This window comes from Triticum urartu, chromosome 7A, assembly GCF_056163025.1.
Source record: "Triticum urartu cultivar PI428250 chromosome 7A, HENAU_Tu73, whole genome shotgun sequence".
NCBI lineage: Eukaryota > Viridiplantae > Streptophyta > Magnoliopsida > Poales > Poaceae > Triticum > Triticum urartu.
Window position 1 is genome coordinate 720,455,546 of NC_141879.1, and position 25,470 is coordinate 720,481,015.

Here is a 25,470-nt window from a genome sequence, read left to right on the forward strand (position 1 = left end):
ATGTATCAGACATCTTCGCCTAGAAACACCTCAAGAGTACGCTCATAAGAAGCTCCCCAAGCTCAAGTCTGCGACTTCCACGAGCTACTACGACCTCGACACCGACCACGAGCTTCCTTTCTAAGGGACTCAAGACCCCAAGGAGTATCTCGAGAGGGAGCGTCAGATGGACGTCTACATCAAGTACCCTCCGAAGATCAAGTGAAGTGCACCACAAGTAACTTCCACGACTATGCGTCGACATGGTGGCTTCACACACCTTCGAAGACCTTCGACGTGAGTTGGCCCAAGACGAAGAAAGCTATGCAACGAGAGTTTTTGCCTTCCACCTACACGGAACATATTCAACACCAATTGGAGAACACCATCCAAGGATCCAATTCCATCGACAAGTACTTCAAGGAGATGGAGAAAGCCTTGCGAGGAGCTGGGTGTTCGACCCCATTTGGATGAAGTTCCACTTCATGATGGGATTGAACAATGACATCTCCAAGACTATCATGCATGAGAACTACAAGTCCCTCTACGACAACTACATTGGTGCTCTCAAGGTGGAAAAAGACTTCATGAAGGCCAAGGCTTCTTCACCCCAAGCTCACTTCACGATGACCAAGCTCCATGTGAACGAGCATGACGATAGTACCACCAAGATGTCCAAGACCGACGAGCTCCAAGACGATGCTTCCAAGTTCTACTTCACCGCCATCCCTCTTTGTGGCATTGCTATGCTGAGTCTACTTTGACTCTTTTTCAAGATGGTGCGGTGATGATTACGATTACAGAGCCTCTCAAGGAACATGCTTTGGAGGTGAGCGACAAGGTGGCGAGGAAGGATGATGCTTCCATCATTGGAGGCGAGTGTGATGATGTACCATCTTCGGCCTTCATCCACGGCGACGGTGATGAGATGATCGAGCATGGGATTTTCCATTCGGCCATGGAGGAGTGTGATGATGTGCCATCTTCGGCCTTAATCCATGGCGATGGTGACGAGATGGTTGAGAATGGGATTTTCCCTTCGACCATGGCGACGTACGATGACTTGAGTAACTTGTGCCACCATATTGAGAGTGAGAGCGAGTTACCACTAGCCTAATATATATATAGGACAAGACTATTCTAATCCCAGGATCATAATAACTATTTGGATCACAGATCCCCCTATATAGGCAGCGAGGAGGTGTTCCCGAACTCCCGAACTTAGTAAGAAGAAGAAAAACACTTGCCTCCCCCCACCACCACGCACCGTCCCTATCCTCCTGACGGACCAGCACTCGTCGGCCGCCCCACAGACCCCCGCGCGGCGAGGCTCACCCAGCCCGCCGGCGTCGGCGGCGCACTTTGCCGTTCGCCCGCGCGCATCCCTGAACCCCAACCGACCATGCGTGCCCCGCCACCAACCCCGAGCGCCACCGCCCGATGCAGGTCACCCCCGAGCACCGCCACGCATGGATCCGGCTGAAGCCGGCCAGATCCGGTCTCCACGTCGGCATCCGTGCCGCCCCGCCCAGCGCATCGCCGCTTACCTTCCCGATGGCTGCATAAGGATCCACAAAAAGCACAGCAGGACTGCATCTTTTGGTCCCAGCACGCCTCCACGCCCAACCCACCGACGCGCCTCCACCCCCAACTCGCCGGTGCGCCACTCCAGCCAGCCCACGCGGCACCCTCACGCGTGTGCCTCCCTCTGTCCGAGCTTGCCGCTGCGGCCAACCGCCTCCATCTCCACCCGCGGTTCCCATCTCCGCAAGCAACTGCGCCTCTTTGGAATTCTTCAGTTAGTCTCTTTGCAGCCGCACACACGACATCACCCGGCCGCCATTCAAATTGTGCCTTGGCTACAGTCCACAACGCGCTGATGCTCCACCTCCTAGCGCGTGTATGCCGAGCGCAAGTGCGCATGAGTTGTTGCGGGTGCAGCTGCAGCTCTCTGCGTATGTGTCCGCTTGTGCACGCACACAGCTGCTCTTCTCTCTCTCTTAACACATGTGTGCAACAGCGATTCAGCTCTCTAATGGTGTTTCTCTTTTGTCAGTGTGACGGCTGCTACAATTTACTCCTACTCTTTATCTACTGTCTCAATAATTGTTCTAGCGCGTGTGAGAAGTTCATGTACTGACAGCATATAAATTACTAACATATTTCAATGTCCGTCAGAGAAAAAAAAGACCAAAAACTCCAACAGAACAGATCGATGAAGAAGTTCACCACAGATGCAGGGAGAAGGTCACCACGGAGGCAGGAAGAAGTTCACCAGAGGCAGGGAGATGGATGCGATCTCACAATTTCTGTATTCTTGAGGTGGCCTCCCTTAGACTCAAAACCATATTGCCTACAAATATGATAGTCGCAAATGCTACCGTCATGTGTAAAGAAAATTATATATGTACATGTACACAACCTACAACAACTTTATGGGGAGTTGATGGATTATTCAGTGGTTGTTGCTGCCACTACTGATTTTTTCTTGAGATGGTCTTCATCACCATTCAATAATTCACTTTTTTCTTAGTTGCATCTAGTTCCCTCACTCCACCTCAACACTGATTCCTTCAGGTAGATCTCCCTTGTTATTTTGTATTCTTATTTTTTCATAAAACATTTGCTCTGAAATCCAGATCCGATGATGTAGCTTTGACTATTCATGAAAACGTGGTGAAAATTTTACATGCTCTGTAGGTAAATTTTTTTGCTTTAATATATTTTTTGTGAACGTCAAAATGTTGTGTTTGAGAAGGTCGGGTCTGTTATCTCAGCAAATTCAAATAAAAAATAAACATGCAAGGTAAAACATCGGAGAGTTGCGATTTTTTAGAACTTCAAGTGACAAACAAATTTGAAAAGAGTGCAAAACAAAATTTAATTCTAGAAAAATCACTTCAAAACACTAACAAATAATGTTCTCTTTGTTATCCAACGCAAAAATAAAAATTAATGAAAGGGGGAATGTAGTCTACGCATTTTGTGAAAGAACTAAGAAGTTCGAGTTAAACTAATAAAGTAGTTTGATTTTAATAAATAATTCAGTTTTTTCGCTTCATAAATAAAACCAAGAAGTTCAAATTTTAAAAATAGAGAAGTTCAAAAATCATAAAAAGTACTTTCATTGTTTCTAAAATTTAAAAACTCTAGAAGTTGAAATTGAAATTATGGACAATTCAATATTTATTACAAAACTAAGATATTGTCTTTACTAAAAGAAATAAATCAAGAAGTCCAAATTACAAAAATAGAGAAGTTCCATATTTATGACAAAACTTAGATTTTCCTTGTTACAAAAAAATAAAATGAAGAAGTTCAAATTAAAAAAGGAGAAGTTCGATGGATATAGGAAAACTCAAATTCCTTTCGTTTCTTGGAAAATGAAAGTATGAAGTTTAATTTTTAATAAAATGTTTGATGCTTATTTAAAAACATATTTTTCTAAGAATAGGACTAAGAAGTTCAAATTAAAATAAAAGAGAACTCCAAAAATTATGAAAAACTCAGATTTTTCGCGATACTGAAGTATAAAACGAAGAAGTACAAATTAAGAAAAGGAACAACTAAAAAAAGATTAAAAGTAGATTTTCCCCATTTCTAAAAAAACTAGAAGTGCAAACGAAAATAACGAAGTGGTTCGATGTCTATTTAGAAACTAAGATTTTACCGTTATTAAAATACTCAAATGTCCCTTAGTATTGAAGAATCAACCATGAAGTTCAAATTGAAAAAAAAAGATTCAGAAATAAAACCAGGAAGTCCATATTAAAAAGATGGAGAAGTTCGATGATTATAGAAAACTCAGATTTTTCTCGTTACTAAAGAATGGAAACAAGAAGTTCAAAAATAAAATAACAAGAAGTTCAACTTTTAAAAATAGAGCGCTTCAAAATTTCATAAAAATATTAAGAATAAAACTAGGAAGTCCAAATTAAAAAGATGGAGAAGTTCGATGATTATAGAAAACTCAGATTTTCCTCGTTATTAAATAATGGAAACAAGAAGTTCAAAATTAAATAACAAGAAGTTCAACTTTTTAAAATAGAGCGCTTCAAAATTTCATAAAAAAGATTAAGAAATAAAACCAGGAAGTCCAAATTAAAAAGATGGAGAAGTTCGATGATTATAGAAAACTCAGATTTTCCTCGTTATTAAAAATGGAAACAAAAAGTTCAACTTTTAAAAATAGAGCGCTTCAAAATTTCATTAAAAGATTAAGAAATAAAACCAGGAAGTCCATATTAAAAAGATGCAGAAGTTCGATGATTAAAGAAAACTCAAATTTCCCTCGTTATGAAACAATGGAAGCAAGAAGTTCAAAAATAAAATAACAAGAAGTTCAACTTTAAAAAATGGAGCGCTTCAAAATTCACAAAAAAAGGATTAAGAAATTTAGATTAATATTTATAAAAAACTTAGATATTTTCACGTAACCGAGAGAAGTTCAGGTTGATAAACAACTAGAAGTTCACATTCTACATGGTGTGCATTTGTATTAAAAAGGAATAAAAATGCAAAGGCTAAATTTGTTGTCGTTATAAGTTCAAGTACTCCATCGGAGAAAGTTAAAAAAATTATTCTGAGAGAGGTTTGTACAACAAGAATATCATTTGTGTAACACTGACGAATGGATGAGAAAATTACAAATGAAAATACGTCACAGAAGTCCAACATGAAAATAGTATGAAGTTTAACTACTACGCTGAATGAATTTCAAATGAAAAACTTTTAAAATCATCACGAGTATGAAAAAACAATCAACACGGGAAAGTTATGTGCTTACAGCAGCTTTCCACTGGTATATCACTTGCTCAATTCCGGTGAGTGGATGGAGTTATGAGCAGTGGATGGAGACCTACGAGCAAAAAAATCACGTGAAAAACAGAGTGAAGTTCAGGTACACGCGCCGAGAAGTTCAGGTTCTTCACGCGGTGCATTTTTGAAGAATCTATTTCGCGATAAAGGCAGAACACATGATCCCGCCGTTTTCGAAATTACTTGAAAACGGCTAGGAATCAGAGAAAATCATCAACATGAAAAAGTTTCGCATTTTTCGTAGCTTTTCAGCGGTATATTATTTGCCACATTCCGATAAAGTTTGTAGAAATTATGGCGAAAATATGTTTCTGGCCATTTTCAAAACTGACTTAAAACCGTAAAGAATTGGAAGAAACAATACATACCAAAAGTTTCGCATTTTTTCAAGCTTTCCAACGCCATATCATTTGCTGCATTCGGACGCACGGTTAAAAAATTAGCTCGAAAATATGAACTCGGTAGGACTTGGACCATTTTCTAAATTACTCTTAAACCATTCAAAATTAGAAAAAAAAAACTTTCAAGATGAAAAAGTAGGGCATTTTCATATGCTTTCCAACGCCGTATCATATGACTCCATTGGATTAGCCGTTTAGAAATGACATCAAAAAACGAACTCAGTTGTTCGGTTTACGAAATTTTACGTTTTTTCAAATTACTCTTTAATCGTAGGGAATTAGAGAAAACTTTCAACATGTGGAAGGAGCGGTTTTGCAGCAGCTTTCCAACGCCATATTATATGCCTTATTCCAATAAACGGTTTAGAAATGCGATCGAAAATATGATTCACGTTTTTTGTGCGAAGAAAAAATGATTTTCAAAACTGCTCTTAAACAGCTTATATTTTGCCAAAAATTTAAGTTGGGTCATGATATTGGGGTCCATAGCTTTCCAACAGTATATCGCAAGCCCCATTTGGGCAATGTTGGCAGAAGTTCAACCTAGTTCACAGGGAAGTTCAACGTACTACTAGCGGGGCGGGTCAGGTTGTGATCAGAATATTATTCTGAACCCGTGATCAGAATAGTGTTTATATATGTATATATATATATATATGATGAGTTGCCTGAATTCCCATGTGAGGAAAGCCACAACTCCCACCACTTGAGTGAGATGAGTGACTCCACCATATGTGACTTCGAGTGCACCAACTTTGAGGGAGTGAGTGAACCACCACATAGAGAGCGTGTGATAGTTGATAGGTCATGTGAGGACATTTTGAACTCTAACGACTTAACCTCTACCTCTATTCTGTCTTCTCATATGGTGCTAGGTCCCATATATGATGACGCGGCGACCCACGACGACTTCATCCTTCCTTTGGACAAGACGATGGCCATGGTGGCATATGATGCACCCCCCACATGGTTCCATAAAGATGATGATATTGACCACCACTTGGTCTTTCTCACCTCACATACACCACTTGAGTGGAGTGAAAAAGGTAACGTAGGTGAACGTGATGCTCTAGTCCAACTAGTGGACATTCTTAACATTGATTGCTTTCTGATGTTGATCAACCTATTACCATGCTTCATGCTAGTGTGACTTCCCCATGTGATAATTTACCCATTTATGATGAGTTTGATGATTTCCATGAGGAGTCTATTAGCTGTGATGCCATGTTACATAGGATTTCTTGTGACAATTCTCTAGGTCACATCATGTTAGACAATTCGCTTGACTTGTCATATGCTATGCATGAGATCAACCATATGTCATATTTGTAATCTCATCGTAGTGACTATGCACATGCCATTAACATCAACCCAATTTGCACATATGACATAGATGACAAGCCCATGGTTGTTGGCATTTGTTTTTCTTGCGATGATATTGATATGACCCCTTTGCATCATTTCAATCATATGCCATGCCATGACCACCTAGCTTCGGATATGCATTGTTTTGGATGTTGTCCATTTTCTCCATATGATGTGTCTGATATTGCTCATGAAGAGACCCCCATAGTTTCCTCATACATTTTAGGAGATTTTGATCCATCCCCTCCATTGCATGGTCCCAATAATTGTGTGCACAATATGCTCCCCATGAATGAACATGATATTGATGTGCCATATACTAGTATGCTCAATTTGTGTCCCCATCGTGTCATACATAACAACTATTGTTTCATGATGGATGACATGTTCATATACCATGCTTCAAATTTCTTTGAGCATTGCTTATCTTGTGCTAACTCACACGTGCACATACACATCATGATGGATGATGTGTACATTTACCACACACACAATTTCTTTCATTTGTGTACTTGTTGTGTAGGTACCTATGAATACTTGTCAACCTCACAATCTCATGAGTTGATAAAACCAGCTCTAGAGAGCAATGATGACTTGGGATCTCGTGGATTGTCCTTACCACCGTTCCCTTCGCGCAAAGACTTCACGCATTTCTTCTACATGGACCTCACATGGTTATGGGTTATTGTCCATTACATATTCTATGCCCATCTTTCCATGTTCACTTTGCATGATATGCTCATTCCTATGAATATTACACATGATGATTGATTCTACCACTTGTATGTGTATCTGCAAGCTTGGTGGAGATATTGCTCATTCTTGCCATTTTTCCTTTGTGACCCATTCCTATGATGATACTATGATCTTGCTTTGTGCTTGTGCTTGCGATATGTCACGTACATTGGCTATGCATACTATTTGCTCACATGACATGATTGCCATGATTTCCTCTAGTGTGTTGCATCTTCGCTCCACTAGTTTACATGACTTGATTTCTATGCTTGCTTATGTTGCATCACCCATGATTCATACTTGCTCATTTCATGCGGTTGATGACAACCATTACCATGCTTTGCACATGATTCATATTGCTTCTTCTCATATATATCCATATGTTTCCTCTCTTATGCTAGATGATTTGCCATGTATTGAGCGCAATGATGCATTTAACCTTGCTAATGAGATTGCCCCATAGCTTTCTCCCATACGTTTGGAGATTTCGACATATTTCTTGTGTAGCATACTTGTCTTCCTTCTTTGCACCATATGCTTAGTGCCATGAACGTTAAGGCCCCCTTTGTTACAACTATGGATTCTTGAAAATCTGCTTTGGCTTGGATTCTAAGAATCAGCTACAGCTGCAAATTATGAGAATCTAAAGCAGCCTGTTTCTTTGCCCCACTCTAGAAAAATCAGAAGTGTTGAGAAATGTCTTCAACACCCTCGAATACACAAATGAGGTGACCTTGTGGGTGTCACCGCTGGAGCCAAGCTTGAGGTCAGGCGTGGAGGCAGGGCCAAGGTTGACCTGTAGTGCAGTGCAGTCGAGCCACCGATCTGGTGCAGGGAGAGCTCGGCCGAGCGGTGCAGGTCGAGATCAGGAGCGGCACGGGAGGCGGAGGTCAGGGGTGGCACAGCTCAGGCGGAGCTATGGGACGGCGGCATAGAGGACCTCATGGCCAGAGTATGTTGGGGGGAGGTGCCCAGATCTACCCACCGTCATGCACACGAGGCTGGCGAAGGTCTCGGCGACCGAAACCCTAGTTCCCCATTCTCTCTCGTGGGCTCATGCATGCGCTCGAAAAGAAACAGGGAGGAAGCGATTGTGGAAGGCACTGATTTCCAGTTGGGTTCGGTCAGCGAGGGTGGAAAGGCATTTTCCGTGTAATAACTGGCAAAACATCGGGTATACTGCTAAGGGGATAAGTGGCAGCTATGGAATCGCTAGAATCACTGAAATCACATCTTCTAGCTGGGCGTGTACGCTAGTTGTTTTTATGGAAGCGATTCTACAAAGCTACGTTCAAAATCTGTACGTTTGTTTTAGATTCGGATTTTCTGGTACCTAGAATCTGAGAATCTATAGCTGTGGCCCAAACAAAGGCCACCTAAGATTGTTGCTTCATATTCTTCATGCACTTTTGCTACTAATGGTTATGTGCAAGAGAAGAGAACCACCACGATGGATGGTGTGTTTATCTACCATGCACATACGTTCTTTGTTTTGTTGTGTGCATGTGTAGGATACTTGGACTTCGTGTCGACTTCTACTTCACTTGAGTTGATCATTCGAGCTCTTGGAGCGAGCCTCATACATTCTACCATGACCCGCTTCTACACTGCATTTACTTGCACTTCGTCATTATGAAGGATCCACAAGGACATGCCTTCAAGGTGACATCTTTCTTGAGCATGGATATTCCGGATCATACTACTTGTGTTCCTTGCACCATGAGACTTATCGGTCATCTTGGACTACTTGATTGCGCACATGCTAGATATCTTGCTTCGACTTGTCATTTTCACCTTCCCATGCCTCATGACATATATGCCTTGTGTGTTGCATCCAATTCTTGTATTACTTGCTACTATCATATGGTTGGTTGCACCAATATCATTTCTTCACATATGCCATGTCCCATTGCTTGTCACATGATTGACTTGATTGCCTCACACATGTTGAACAATTGCTCTTTCTGTTGTGTTGAGTGCCACACTATATTCACTACACCCTATGCACGTTATGCTTGGATTGTCTTGCACTTGTCCCATGTGTGTAGACACTTCATTTTATTTGGTGTTGTGAATGATTCTTATGCCTACCACCGACCATTTATCGACCGCTTTACGCATGATTGTTATGACCTTGAGGTAGATGCTTGTTCTATTGTCACACATATTAGCATCTCCACCTCCCATTTGCAAGTTTGTTTCCATGATATCCTTGATTGTGCTCAATTCACATGCTTATATGCCATGTCACAATCTTTTGTTGTACCTTATGCTATTCATGCTGACGACACTTAATTGGTGAATCACCTCTTGAATTCTTGGTTTTGCACTCACGGTAACCACATTTGTTTTTCCAAGTGTTTGTTTTTCTTGCTCCTTTTGAAGGAACCACTAGACGGTGCGACATTGGAGAGTGCCCATTTCGAGCTACTAGATGATGAGTACTTGGTAAACGTTCACTTCTACACAAGAAGCCATCTCTTTCCCACGGTGATTTAGTTTTCGATCCGAGGACAGATCTTTCTCAAGGGGGGGGGAGATGATGCGAAGCATCCTACGGACATCACCATGTCAATAGTCCATTTGGCAAGTGACACGTACGACATCTACTTCACATACATGAAGGTGAATCAACTCCTTTACATGTGCTCACTTGACCCCTTCGAGGATCGTATACTACTTGACACTCCACTCATGTGCATGCATAGGTATTATCGGAGCTTCATGGACGACGAGAAGGAGTGCAAGCGCCAAGGAACGCCTACACCATCCGCGAGGGAAGCGTGAAAGCGAAGACGGAAGAAGCCTGAGCTACGGAGCCTACAACGGCCGGAGGACCGAGAACCACCAGACGTCCAACACTCTACAACGCCCGGACAACCAGCGTCCACCGGACATCTGGTACCTAACGCATCCCAGATGGCTAGAAGAGCTACCACTGACGAGTCCTACAATGGCCAGACGACCGACGACCACCAGACGTCCGACGAGTCCTAGCTAACGGATGACCGACGCCAACCGGACATCCTGTGCCACTAGTCCAAAGAAGAAACGTCAGAAGTCTGACGCCCTCCGGACGATCGAAGCTCGCGAGCGACCGGACGACTGATGTCCCTCAGAAGTCTGACGCTTGCCAATGCAGAGCTGGGCCTTTGGCCTTGTATCCCTCTCCCACTTACCCTTCGTGGCTTACACTATAAATAGAACTCCCCCTTCTCCTTTCTAGGGGAGCAAACATGATAGCTCATTTGTATGTGACCTTTGCTCCTACCTCCTCCTCTTGAGAGAGAGATAGAGAGAGAGATAGACCACTCCCATGGAGATCAAGACCTCCTTGTGAGAAGATCCCTAGTAGATTCAAGACCCCATCTAGGGAAGATCCTTCTAGAATTCAAGACCTCAACTCCTCCAAGGATTGGGATGAACTCTACCTTGTATCTTTCTCTTTGTTGTTCATGTACCCTTGTGGATCTTGTGTGTTTGATTGTCTAGTGGATGTGTGATTGGACGTGTGTTACGGCATATCTCTCTCAAGGTAGTTTTGGTGATTGATGACAACATGTTTGCGGACTAATCTTGTGCTTTGAATAATTCACAGATTCTCCCCTGGCACGAGACGCTTTCTTCCCCTCGGAGTGTATTTCAAGACGGTGTAGCTCTTTCGTTTCTTTCTCGGTGGACTACTTGCGTAGAGGGCACCATACTATCAAGAGGGGGTCCGCTGGGGTATTGCATGGGTGGAATCATCACGTACACATCAGCTTCTCACCCTCCGAGCATCTTCATTCCATTGAAGAGATCTCTCCTCTCTTCCTTGTCCTGTCTGGGTCCAAGCGGTAGTACCGCGCAACCCAGCGGTAGTACCGCTGAGGAGCCAAGCGGCAGTACCGCTCCACAGCGGTAGTACCGCCCGTGGCTCCACAGCAGTAGTACCGCTGGGGTGCCTGGCACCTCCGCCTTGTCCTCGGCATGTTTGAGAGATCCTCTCTCTCGCGCGCGCGCCCCAGCGGTAGTACCGCACTCCGGCGGTAGTACGGCCGAAGGGTCACAAGCGGCAGTACCGCTCCGCAGTGGTAGTACCGCCTGTGACCCCGCTGCCGTAGTACCGCTGGGCAGTCTGGCTCCTACCGCCTCAATTCGAGAGGTCTTTTTCTTGTGTCGGGTTTTGCGGCACTAGTTATGGTTGTGGAGGCGGTAGTACCGTTCCAGGAGCGGTAGTACCGCCCCTACCACCACGGTAGTACCGCATTTGGGTCCTTTCCCAACTAGTCTCCTCAGCGCGGCTGTACCGCTGGCTGGCACGGCAGTACCGCTGTCCTGGCGGTAGTACCGCCCCCTCTCAGTGGTAGTATCGCCCTGTGCGGGGCTGGTTGGTGGGGGGCAACGGTTGGATTGTTGCCCCAACTATAAAAGGGAGTCCCCTTCTTCTCTTTGACCTACCTCTTCCTCCCCCAAGCTTCATTTATTGCTCAGGCTCCATTAAATGCTCCAAGCTCCATTTTCACCCGATCTATCTCTCTAGCCAATCGAACTTGTTGATTTGCTCGGGAGTGGTTGAGAAGGCCCCGATATACACTTCCACCAAGGGAGTTTCGATTCCCCACTCATCCCTAGCTGATCTTGTTACTCTTGGGTGTCTGAGCACCCTAGACGATTGAGGTCACCACGGAGCCATAGTCCATTGTGGTGAAGCTTCGTGGTCTTGTTGGGAGCCTCCGATTAAGTTGTGGAGATTGCCCCAACCTTGTTTGTAAAGGTTCGGTCGCCGCCTTCAAGGGCACCAATAGTGGGATCACGGCATCTCGCATTGTGTGAGGGCGTGAGGAGAATACGGTAGCCCTAGTGGCTTCTTGGGGAGCATTGTGCCTCCACACCGCTCCAGCGGAGATGTACTTCCCCTCAAAAGAAAGGAACTTCGGTAACACATCCTCGTCTTCACCGGATCCACTCTTGGTTATCTCTTACCTTTACTTGTGCAAGCTCTTTAGTGTTTCTTCCCTTGCTTGCTTGTATGCTTGTTGTTATTGCATCATATAGGTTGCTCACCTAGTTGCACATCTAGACAACCTACCTTGATGCGAATTTTAATTTGGTAAAGAAAAGTAAAAATTGGTAGTTGCCTATTCACCCCCCCCCCCTCTAGTCAACCATATCAATCCTTTCAATTGGTATCAGAGCCTCGTCTCTTTATTAAGGACTTTACCGTCCAAAGAGTATGGTTGATACCGTAGACAGTGTGGAGGAACACTCTGGTGTGAATTCGGTCTCGTCTACGGGAGATGGGGGAACCTCGGTCTCTCGTGAAGAGTTCAATGTGGCCTTGGAGACATTGAAAACCTCCATGACGACCGAAGTTGAAAGCATGTTTACTAAATTTCTTGAGGGGCTTAAACTATCCACCGCACCGTTGAAAGTGGGTGACCCCGCCAACAAGGTGACGGATGCTATCCCCGACAAGGGGGAAGCTAGTAGTGAAAAGGCTCCTTCTTCTAGTGGTAAAAATGGCACCGACATCTTTGCCCATGTGGAACCACCACTTGTTTATGGTGGACCGGTTCCTTCCACTCATTTGAATCATGCCGGTCCTCCCCTTAAGATTGTGAAAAATGAGGATTTTGATTCTTGGGTTTACCGCTTTAAATGTCATTTAAATCATGTGAACACTAACCTTTGGAGAATCATTGAAGAAGGTTTCTATCCACATGATCCAAGCAACTTCACTCCTCGAGAAGCCACGGACAATCAATTCAATGAGAATGCTCTCTTCATCATTCAAGATGCAATTCCACCCGAAGACCTACCTCATCTTCGTCCCTTCACCTTGGCCAAAGATGCATGGCATTGTGTTGTCTCTCTCTATCGGGGAAGCACAAATATTCAACGCTCCAACTACGAAGTGGTACAAGATGATGCCGATGAGTTTGCAATGAAAGAAGATGAAGAACCTCGTGAGCTTTATCGGAGAGTAACCAAACTCGCGGTCTCACTACGAGATCACGGGAGCAAGGACACGGATGACAATTGGATCAAGCGCAAATTCCTCAAGGCAATGATGCCCTATCACAAGGCCATGTCCTCGTTCATTCGTCAAAGACCGGACTTCCACACTTTGACCTCAAGCGAAGTGTTGGATGAGTTTGTGGCCATGAACATTTTGGACAAGACCGCCGACAATGCGGTGCTCCGGTCTCAACGGGCAAAGAAGCCTAACCTTTCATTGAAGGCCAAGCTCACCGTTAAAGAAGAAGAGGAGGAAGAGGAGAGCAACCCCGAAGATACGAAGTATGCATATCATGAACACATGGCACTTACTTCAAGGCAATTTTGGAGCAAGAAAAACTCGAGGCCAAACTTTAGCAAAAACAACTCGAGTGGCACGAGGGGCAAGCAACGTGTAAGGACGTGCTACAATTGCGGCAATGTGAGTCATTTTGTTGCGGAATGCCCGTATGAGAAGAGGGAAGACAACGGTGGCAAGCTCATCCGAAAGGACAAGGCCAAGTCGTTGCCCAACAAGAACAACTTCACCAAGAAGACTCCTCCCAAGGCATTGGTTGTACAGGAAGAGTACAATGAGGATGATGACGATGATGAAGATGATGAGTTGGTTTCCATGGCCTCCGTTGCCATTGCGACGACTTCACGGGTGTCTCTCTTCGACTCACCCAATGAGAGCATCACCGCCAAGTGCCTCATGGCTAAAGCCACCAACAAGGTAACCTCCAATATCAAAACTACCATCATTCATCATCCTTCTCCGACGGATAGCATTAATGAACTTGAGGGAGCTAATGTGGAGGCTAACGAGTTTGAGGCCTTTATGGGCAAACTCAAGGGAAAATCCAAGAAGCACTTTGTTGCTCTCTTGGAACAACTTGGTGAAGCCAATGACATGATCGAGGCTCACGAAGACACCATCTCTAAGATGGAAGGGCAGAGTCGTGACTATGTCGATGAGATTTCAGATCTTTCCAATGCTCTTGAGGAAGAGCGTGGTCTTCGTTTGGCTCTTGAGGAGTCACACAACGTTGATCATGCTAAGTTAAAGAAAGATTATGATCATGTCCTCATTGTTTCACGTGTGCTAAATTCCGAGAAGGCCAAACTCGGGGTTGATCTTGCTAGACTCAAAGAAGAGTTTGATATACTTGACAAGGCCCACAAGGCCTTGAAGGGTATTCACGCTAGTCTCAAGGAGTCTCATGATCAACTCCAAGTGAAGCTAACTAAGGAGAAAGCAACTTTTCCTCATATGGTTTTAATTGATAATGCAAATGCTACTAACCCGTGTTGTGAGCATATACATCTTGTTGAGGAAAATGCAAAGTTGAAGGAGCAACTTGAGAGAGGTCTTGCGACTTGCATACAAGGCAAGAAGAACCTCAACGATCTCTTGATCAACCAAAAGGGAGGTGTGGCCAAGGAAGGGGTTGGGTACGTGCCCGACTCCAAGAAGAAGAAGAAGAATGACAAGACCAAACGACCTCCTCCCCTCATGCAAACCTTTGTGAGGGAGGGAGAGAGTGCCCCCGAGGAGAAGAAGAAGAACAATGTCAAGAAGGGCAATGTCACCCCTCTCAACAAAGCCGGCGTTTTTAACCCTTCTTATGTGTTATGCCGTGCTAGTGATGGGCATGTTTATGCCAAATTTGTTGGTTCTCTTCATGAGTACATTGAATGGCATAATTGGGTTCCTAAGACCCTTGTTACTAACATCAAAGGACCCATTAGAAAATGGGTACCTAAAACCAAGCATTGATCTCTTGTAGGTGTTTGCTTCCGGTGGTGGATCATGGTTGCTCGATAGCGGAGCTACAAATCATATGACCGGAAGCAAGGACTTGGTGGTGGACGTGCACAAAGTTCCATCTATGCCCATCAATGTCGAGTGGGGTGACGCCTCATCTTCTAAGGTATTGGGACTTGGCAAGGTGGTCATCTCTCATGATCTCACGATCGAGAAGGTCATGCTTGTTGAGTCCCTTGCATACAATTTACTTTCCGTTCGTCAACTTGCAATCATGGGCTTTGCCACGTTCTTTGATATCGATACGGTGGCCCTCTTGTGGAGCAAGACTCTTAAAGTAGCTTTTGTTGGGCATGTCGAGAACGGTCTATATGTGATTAACTTTTCGGAGCGACCCACTAAGACCGCGACATGCCTAATGGCTAAAGTTGATGTGGGATGGCTCTGGCATCGCCGTTTAGCCCCTGTCAATATGAGATCTTTGCAAAGTCTCCTCAAGGGGGACCATGTCCGTGGACTAACGAATGTTAGTTTTGCTAAAGATCGTGCTTGCAGTGCCTGTATCGAAGGAAAGCTACATGAGAAGGCTCACCCTCCCACGACTATCATTTATTCAAAGAGGCCCTTGGAGCTCCTTCACATGGATCTCTTTGGGCCCCCATCCTTCGATAGTCTTGGAGGTAGGAAGTATTGCTTGGTGATTGTGGATGACTACTCAAGGTACACGTGGGTGTATTTCTTCAAGAGGAAGTGCGAGACCCAACAAACCGTCATTGACTTTGCAAATGAAGCACAATGTCAACACAATGCAAAGATCTTGACAATAAGAAGTGACAACGACACCGAGAGAACACACAAGAAACCACAAGACGACTCAAAGCTCGGCAAACAAACACAAATCCCACTCTCTCCCCCTTTGGCAGCGAGACGCCAAAAAGGGCAAAGAGCGGTGAAACCTTTGCTCCCGTTGCTCGTCTTGAATCCATTCGCATGTTGATTGCATATGCTTCTCATCATAACTTTAAGTTACAACAAATGGATGTGAAGAGTGCTTTTCTTAATGGTCCTATTAATGAATTGGTTTACGTCAAGCAACCCCCCGGGTTCGAGGATCCCTACTTTCCCGATCATGTGTATCAACTTGATAAGGCACTCTATGGCCTTAAACAATCCCCACGTGCGTGGTATGACCACCTTACCGAGTTGCTACAAGACCATGGTTTTGAAGTTGGGCTAATCGACCCCACTCTTTTTACTAAGAAGGTCAAAGGGGAGTTGTTTGTGTGCCAATTATATGTTGATGATATTATCTTTGGTTCTCCTAACAAAGCTTTCAATGAGGAATTTGCCGCTCTCATGACCTCAAAGTTCAAGATGTCCTCCATGGGAGAGTTGAAGTTCTTTCTAGGGTTCGAAGTGAAGCAAAGAAGAGAAGGAACCTTCATCAATCAATCCAAATACACTCAAGACATGCTCAAGAGATTCAAGCTAAGTGACGTCAAGCCGGCCTCCACTCCAATGCCCACCAAGTGCCAACTTGACTTAGATCCCAATGGTAAAGTGGTGGATCAAAAGGTATATCGTTCCATGATTGGATCCTTGCTTTACCTTTGTGCATCTAAACCGGACATCATGTTGAGTGTGGGAATTTGTGCATGGTTTCAAGACACACCTAAGGAAAGTCACTATGTGGTGGTCAAACGAATCTTTCGATATTTGGCTCATACCCCAAACTTTGGCTTATGGTACCCAAGAGGATCAAACTTCAAGCTTGTAGGGTACTCGGATTCCGATTGGGCGGGAGACAAAGTGGATAGGAAGTCCACTTCCGGAGGGTGCCAATTCCTTGGTTGCTCTTTGGTAAGTTGGTCTTCCAAAAAGCAAAGTTGTGTGTCTCTCTCGTCCACTGAGGCGGAGTATGTTGCCGCCGGTAGTTGTTGTGCACAGCTCCTATGGATGAGGCAAACTTTAAAGGATTACGGTGTCACTTGTGACAAAGTGCCTCTTTGGTGTGACAATGAAAGTGCCATCAAGATCTCTCTCAACCCGGTGCAACACTTCAAGACGAAGCATATTGAGATTCGGTATCACTTCATCTAGGATCACATTAGGTGAGGAGAGATCGAGCTCAACTATGTCAACACTCATGACAAGCTTGCAGATATTTTCACGAAGCCCTTAGATGAAGCAAGATTTCGCGAGTTAAGCCATGAGCTAAATATCATTGATTCGAGCAATGTGGCATGAACCCTTGCACACCCCACCACGCTCATTTTGTTGTCTAGTTTAGGTGTAGGCATGGACATAGGGGGAGTGTTGTTCTCTCAATGAACTCTCCCTCCCCCCATTATGCATAAATTGATCAAGTCTTTCACTTTAGCCATTGTTTATGGTACTTGTGCTTCAAAGATGAGTTTTGGTCATGGGCCCAAGGTTAAAATCTTCGCGGCGCCATACCTTTTGACTCAAACATAGGTGGCCTCGGCCACCGCCCTCTTTTGAAGAGGTGGGTCTTGGTCGTTTGTTGGTGTGCTCTTTCTCTTGCCGTTTTTGTCGTTTCGTCGAGCAAGATCCGTGTTTGTTTAGTTGCCATTGCATGCTGGGCAGTACTACCGCTGGTGGTGCGCGGTACTACCGCTCGTAAGCGGTACTACCGCCCCCAGCATGGTACTACTGCTGAGGGACGGGACCAGGGGGTTAAGTCGGGGCAGGGGGAGGTTTCTTCTCCCCAATACCCATTCACTTTGCCCCCTCTTTTCTCTTCCTCTCTCGAGCCTCCACTCGCCGCGGGAGGGCTCCGGCGGATCTCCGTGTCCGGGGCGTCCCTCTCCATTTCCTTTGGTGGAGTCGATCCCCACCTCGTTCTCTTGCCATGGATGCCGGTATTGCCCCCGTTCCTTCTTTCCTTTTGTCTCGTTTTCAGATCTTGTTTCTTAGGGGCAATGGTGGTTCCATCTCTAGATTTTTGGCTAAATCTAGGCTTGAGTTGGTTGGAGAAGGTAACTAGACTATCTCGATTAGAGTTTGGTAGGATTATTTTTGAATTTGGTAGGGCGGTAGTGCCAGATCTGACCACGGTAGTAGGAAACCGCTATTTCACCACCACGTGCTGTTGGAAACTGCAGTTTCTCCGCCTCGAGCAGTACTACCGCTCTCATTGGAGCGGTACTACCGCTTGACCTCGAGCGGTACTACCGCTCCCTTTGGGGCGGTACTACCGCTTGGGGCGGTACTATCGCGGGCATGTCACGGTACTACCGCTGCATGCCAAGTTCCATCATTTTCCTGCCTTACCTTGATCATTTTTGTTGTGTTTGTTGGCTTATGCTCCTTCTTTCTGGTTGTTTTGCGTGTTCTTGTGTTTGGCTCCAGGTGATGACCATTCCGAGCAGCAAGGTCGCGGTATCAACCCCGGGCGTGCTACATCAAAACGCTACCGCACCTCAGAGCCAGCCGGTGGTTCCTCGAGCACCCAACCACCTCCAGCAAGTGCATCTGCAAGTGTTCCTCCACCTCTTCAGCAATCAAAGTGATCCGCAAACAAGCCAAAGGGGAAGACTGTGACTGAGGTGACCAACAAGGAATTTTGGGAGAAGCGTCGCCGCAACCCCTATGCGGTGGACCAAGAACCCACTTTGGTCAACCGCCCATTCTGGAACCGTTTTCAGTTTGCCATCTACTTTGATGTGATCAAGGACAAGAAGAATCTTTTTGTTGATGTTGGCTCCATTGACACTGATGCTATGGAGAAGGACCCGCCCTCACCGCAATGCTACGTCCACCCACAAGCAAGCCCTTTGGCCCTACTGCACTGTGAAAGTTCACCCAGTAACTGAGAAGAAGACCTATGAGCTGTCTCCGTATCTGGACATTCTTCATCGCATCTTCCGTGAGACTCTCTTCCCTCGGATCGGGAATCTGGATATGGTCCACTCTTACCTCGTGGACATGCTCCTTTTCTGTCAGCATGAGAAGGAAGCAAGCACTGGAGGGAGCCTGGATATCTCTCATGTCATGTGGTCTGAACTTCTCTCTGCCGTGTCTGAGCGCAAGTGCCCTATATATGGTCCATTCATCATGAGGCTCATTGAGAGGGCCTGGGCACAGACTTATCCCAGAGTGTTGCTAGAAACTGGAGACTTGGTTTCTCATGAGATCAAGCGTCTGAGGAAGAAGGACAATTGGACAGCGCCTCACACAGGGGGTCCATCTGCTACTGCTGCCACAGGGGGTCCGTCTGCAGCTACTGCCATGGGGGATCCGTCTGCTGCTGCTACTGCCATGGGGACCAAGGGTGGGGCTGCTACTGATGATCATGAGGAGGATTTTTGCCCCTCTAGTACAGAACCATCGTGGGCACAGAAGCTTAAGCGCAAGATGAAGAAGCTTTTCTACATAGAGTCTCATGGTCAGTACATGACTCATGTGGCGGAGAAGCATGCCAGGACGCGCCACAAGGAGCTCATGCATCAGTTGGGAGCAACAGTTGCCAGTGGGTCTGAGGGTCAGATCACTAAAGAGGAGGACTGGATTCATCAGAATTGCCATTGGACCGACTCCGATGCCGAGCAGTTTTCGACCCACGATGAAGATGCAGAGATGTGATGTTCGAGATTGTCTTCCTCCCATCACCTGGAGTCATAGCGTCACTCTTTGCCCTTTTTGGTGTCTCGCTGCCAAAGGGGGAGAGACTGGGATTTGTGTTTGTTTGCCGAGCTTTGAGTCGTCTTGTGGTTTCTTGTGTGTTCTCTCGGTGTCTTTATTTGGTTTGGTTTGGTGTGAGACCTAAGTTCTAGACATATGGTGTGAGACATATGCTCCCTATCGCTACCTTATTACTTATGTCTATTCAGAGTACTGTAGTGTATTATGAGATGCATGATTGTCCTGTTTATTCTCTTCTCTCATATATCTTGTGCTTAGTATTGTTGGACTATAAAATATAGGGGGAGTGTTGATCCGAATGTGTGTGTCGTGCCATATCTTGGTGCACACATTCTGGGGGAGCCCGTCTATATTTTGTAGTTCTTAGTTTTCTTCGTTTTATTTCTTTTCCTTGCGCAAATCCCTAGTTGTCATCAATCCACCAAAAATGGGGAGATTGTTATGGCATATCTCTCTCAAGGTAGTTTTGGTGATTGATGACAACATGTTTGCGGACTAATCTTGTGCTTTTAATAATTCACAGATTCTCCCCTGGCACGAGACGCTTTCTTCCCCTCGGAGTGTATTTCAAGACGGTGTAGCTCTTTCGTTTCTTTCTCGGTGGACTAGTTGCGTAGAGGGCACCGTACTATCAAGAGGGGGTCCGCTGGGGTATTGCATGGGTGGAATCATCACGTACACATCAGCTTCTCACCCTCCGAGCATCTCCATTCCATTGAAGAGATCTCTCCTCTCTTCCTTGTCCTGTCTGGGTCCAAGCGGTAGTACCGCGCAACCCAGCGGTAGTACCGCTGAGGAGCCAACCGGCAGTACCGCTCCACAGCGGTAGTACCGCCCGTGGCTCCACAGCAGTAGTACCGCTGGGGTGCCTGGCACCTCCGCCTTGTCCTCGGCATGTTTGAGAGATCCTCTCTCTCGCGCGCGCGCGCCCCAGTGGTAGTACCGCACTCCGGCAGTAGTACGGCCGAAGGGTCACAAGCGGTAGTACCGCTCCGCAGCGGTAGTACCGCCCGTGACCCCGCTGCCGTAGTACCGCTGGGCAGTCTGGCTCCTACCGCCTCGATTCGAGAGGTCTTTTTCTTGTGTCGGGTTTTGCAGCACTAGTTACGGTTGTAGAGGCGGTAGTACCGTTCCAGGAGCGGTAGTACCGCCCCTACCACTGCGGTAGTACCGCATTTGGGTCCTTTCCCTACTAGTCTCCTCAGCGCGGCAGTACCGCTGGCTGGCGCGGCAGTACCGCTGTCCTAGCGGTAGTACCGCCCCCTCTCAGCGGTAGTACCGCCCTGTGCGGGGCTGGTTGGTGGGGGCAACGGTTGGATTGTTGCCCCCACTATAAAAGGGAGTCCCCTTCTTCTCTTTGACCTACCTCTTCCTCCCCCAAGCTCCATTTATTGCTCAAGCTCCATTTTCGCCCGATCTATCTCTCTAGCCAATCAAACTTGTTGATTTGCTCGGGAGTGGTTGAGAAGGCCCCGATCTACACTTCCACCAAGGGAGTTTCGATTCCCCCACTCATCCCTAGCGGATCTTGTTACTCTTGGGTGTTTGAGCACCCTAGACGGTTGAGGTCACCACGGAGCCATAGTCCATTGTGGTGAAGCTTCGTGGTCTTGTTGGGCGCCTCCGATTAAGTTGTGGAGATTGCCCCAACCTTGTTTGTAAAGGTTCGGTCGCCGCCTTCAAGGGCACCAATAGTGGGATCACGGCATCTCGCATTGTGTGAGGGCGTGAGGAGAATACGGTGGCCCTAGTGGCTTCTTGGGGAGCATTGTGCCTCCACACCGCTCCAGCGGAGATGTACTTCCCCTCAAAAGAAAGGAACTTCGGTAACACATCCTCGTCTTCACCGGATCCACTCTTGGTTATCTCTTACCTTTACTTGGGCAAGCTCTTTAGTGTTTCTTCCCTTGCTTGCTTGTATGCTTGTTGTTATTGCATCATATAGGTTGCTCACCTAGTTGCACATCTAGACAACCTACCTTGATGCAAAGTTTAATTTGGTAAAGAAAAGTAAAAATTGGTAGTTGCCTATTCACCCCCCCCCCCCTCTAGTCAACCATATCGATCCTTTCAACGTGTTCTTGAGTGTTCCTTTTGTGATTTCCCTCGTGTTCTTGGTGGGATTCCCTCCATTTCGTGAAAGATCGGCCCCTAGGATTTCACCCTACATCAAGTACATAGAACTGAAACATCAATAAACACAACATACAAGGCTAGCGCATGTACGAGCAAATAGGGAATGAACGAATCATAACTTCCGTTAGCGGCTCGTTAATTAATCCATAATTAATTAACCATTTCTGGCGGGCAAAAATGAGACTTGGCTCGCGCGTCGTGACGGGCGGCGGAGGAGCGCATGTGTACCATTCCTCTTCCCAAGCTTCCAAATTCCAATGGCAAATGGTAGAGCAGCCTTTATAAATGGGTCTCACTTTTACTACAGTAGCAGTATGGTACTAAACTTCTCATCATTTGACATGCACCTAAATGAACCTTATAGATTAACCAAGGATTATTTTGTTATTTGGGTCAAAGCCCATTTGTAATCCAACACAATCCATCACCAGCCCCGTTGATGAGGAAGGCCAAATTGGCCGACCGCACAGGGCCCCAAAATTTTGGGGGCCCCCAATCCAGCAAGTAATATGTATAAGGCCCAACCAACGCAATCTCAGGTAGCCCATTCTAGCGATCCCAGGCACGAACGCACGTAGCTCCTGCAGCCCGTTTTGCTTCCGTAACTCCCGTCCCGATTGGCCGATTCGATCACACGCAGTCGAGAGGGCAGCAGGGGTCGACGGCGACTGAGCGACAGACGCATCGAGCAGGCAGGGGGCAACGCCGTGTACGCGATACGCGGCCGCCGACCGGCCACGCCCCAGCGCACATAATCCCTTGATCCCTTCCCTTGCTAGGGTAAGTTCTTGATTCTTGTCAGGCAGACAGGCACTGGTTCTTGTAGTTGTAGACAAAGCGTCCAAGCCCTAATTTATTTCGTCAGTGTAGACAGTAGGCTGTAGGCTACTTTTTTGTTAAAGGAAAAATTCAAAATCTTACATCTGGGTGAAGTCCTTTTGTATTTTCTTATAGCTATAATTCTCAGAGTTTGAATTGATTCAGATATGTTTGTCTTATTAAACAGAAAGAGTCATGCAGCCAGGAAGGAAGTATGATTCTGGTGCTTCAAAGCGAAAGAAGAAACAAAAAGTAAAAGAAGATACTCGAAAATAAAAGGGCGCTCTCGATAAATTTGTTGTGAAAGAACCTCAACCCAATTCTGAAAACCAAACTGTAGATGCTGATATTGATGATGCACCTGGTGGTGATCCAGAAGAGGCTGAGGCTCACATTGGTGAAACTGATGAAAGTGATGATATTAACAATGTTGACGAAGGTGATGATTCTAATCATGTTGATGAAGGTGCTAATATTGCTGGTGAAGGTGATGATTCTAATCATGTCGATGAAGGTGCTAATATTGCTGCTGAAGGTGATGATGCTAATATTGCTGATAACACAAATAATTCTGTTCAACCTGATATATTTGATCCAAGAACATGGGATGCACTTGATCCTACAATGATTGATATTTTGGTGCAAAAAGGTCCTAAAAGAGACTTTTCTATTGAGCATGGTCCTACAGACAAATTTGGTAGAAGGTTTTCTGCACTAGCGTACACTAGAGTTCTCTCAAATGGAGAAAAGTGTGATAGAGAGTGGCTTGTGTACAGCAAAGAGCTTGACAAAGTATTTTGTTTTTGTTGCAAATTATTAAGGAAGGGACATGTGAGAGGTCAGTTAGCAAATGATGGCTTCAGTGACTGGCATCATCTTATCAGTAGACTCAAAGAGCATGAAAATGGTAGAGAACATGTCACAAATATGAGTAGTTGGTATGATTTGCGCCTCAGGTTGGAGAAGAATCAAACAATTGATAAAGTTGCTCAGCAAGAACTTGAAAAGGAAAGGGAGCATTGGAGAAAAGTTTTGCTCGGGATTCTTATGATTGTGAAATTTCTTGCGGAACATAATATAGCATTTCGTGGCAGTAATAGTAAGGTGTACCAAGATAGTAATGGAAATTTCTTAGGACTGGTTCAAATGTTGGCAGAATTTGACCCAGTTATAAAAAAACATGTTGACCGCATCACAAGTGATAAAATCCGTGATCATTATCTCGGTCCTTCCATCCAGAATGAACTAATAAATTTGCTCGCTGCTGCAATCAGGTCTGAAATCGTTAAGAAGGTAAAAGAAGCAAAGTACTTCTCCGTTTTACTTGACTGTACTCCCGATGCAAGCCACCAAGAGCAGATGTCTTTGATAATTAGGTATGTTGATGCATCTTCAGGTTCTTTTTGCATTGAAGAATCATTCTTAGGTTTTTTGGATGTGAATGATACCACTGGGCAAGGATTGTTTGATGCTCTAAAAAATGAATTGAAAACTCTTGACCTTGATATTGACAATCTGAGAGGGCAAGGATATGATAATGGGTCAAATATGAAGGGAATACATAAAGGGGTACAAAGTAAAGTCTTGAAAATAAATCGGAGAGCTTTTTATTCAGCTTGTGGTTGTCATAGTCTGAATTTGACAATATGTGATATGGCAAAGTCTTGTCGTAAAGCATCAGATTTTTTTGGAGTTATCCAACGCATCTACACAACATTTGCTAACTCTACTAAAAGATGGCAAATTCTCAAAAATAACATATCAGGAGTGACTCTCAAGTCATTGTCATCTACTAGGTGGGAGAGTCGTGTTGATAGTGTTAAGGCTATAAGGATTCAACTACCAGAAATAAGGGAGGCTCTACTACAAGTGGCTGAAATTGATAAAGATCCATCGACAAGTAGTGAAGCTCAATCATTGGCAGAAAATAATCTTTGTGACTTTGAATTCTTAGTGTCAATAATAATATGGTATGAAATATTATCAGCTGTTAGTTTGATCAGCAAAGAGTTGCAGTCAAAGGATATGCTTATTGATATTGCTATTGAGTCTATAAAGGGCTTGATTTCTTTCTTCACTAAGTATAGAGAATCTGGCTTTTCAAAAGCATTGGAAGCTGCAAAAGAAATTGCAAAGGAGATGGATATTAATCCAGAGTTCCGCACCAAGCGTAAAATCAAGAGAAAAAGGCAATTTGGTGAGGGTGCAGATGATCCATCTATTGTTTCACAATCAGCAGAGGAGTCATTTAGGGTCAATTATTTTCTGCATATTGTTGATCAAGCTATAGTTTCACTTAACACGAGATTTGAACAGTATGAGGGGTATGAAAAAATATTTGGTTTCTTGTTTACTTCAGATAGGTTGCGATCCTTGGATGACAAGAGTTTATTGGCTGCGTGTGTTAATCTTGAAGATGCACTTAAGAGTGGAGAACATAAAGATATTGATGGACTTGAATTGTGTAGCGAGCTACTTTTTCTGCAGGGCTCACTTCAGAAATCTATGGGCCCACTTGATATTCTGAACTTTTTGAAGAAGCGTTCCTTAATCTATCCTAATGCTGTTATCGCATACAGAATTTTGTTAACCATTCCTGTGACAGTTGCATCTGCGGAAAGGAGCTTTTCTAAACTCAAGTTGTTGAAATCCTACTTGCGTTCTACAATGACACAAGAAAGACTGAATGGATTGGAAACAATAGCACTTGAAAATAATGTCTTGGAGAAGATTAATTATGAAGATTTGATCGAAGATTTCATATCAAGAAATACTCGAAGAATGCTGCTTTTTGGTAGAAAATGA

The 25,470-nt window shown here is 45.0% G+C and overlaps 1 protein-coding gene across 1 annotated transcript; it reads left to right on the plus strand.

The window, feature by feature from the left end:
• The first annotated feature begins 605 nt into the window (after positions 1 to 605).
• LOC147962204 (uncharacterized) lies at positions 606 to 25,470 on the plus strand. The gene is made up of 4 exons (XM_087534087.1): positions 606 to 714; positions 756 to 1,046; positions 23,006 to 23,426; positions 23,550 to 25,470. Exons 1-4 carry the CDS (start codon positions 606 to 608, stop codon positions 25,468 to 25,470), a joined length of 2,742 nt encoding a protein of 913 aa, XP_087390213.1.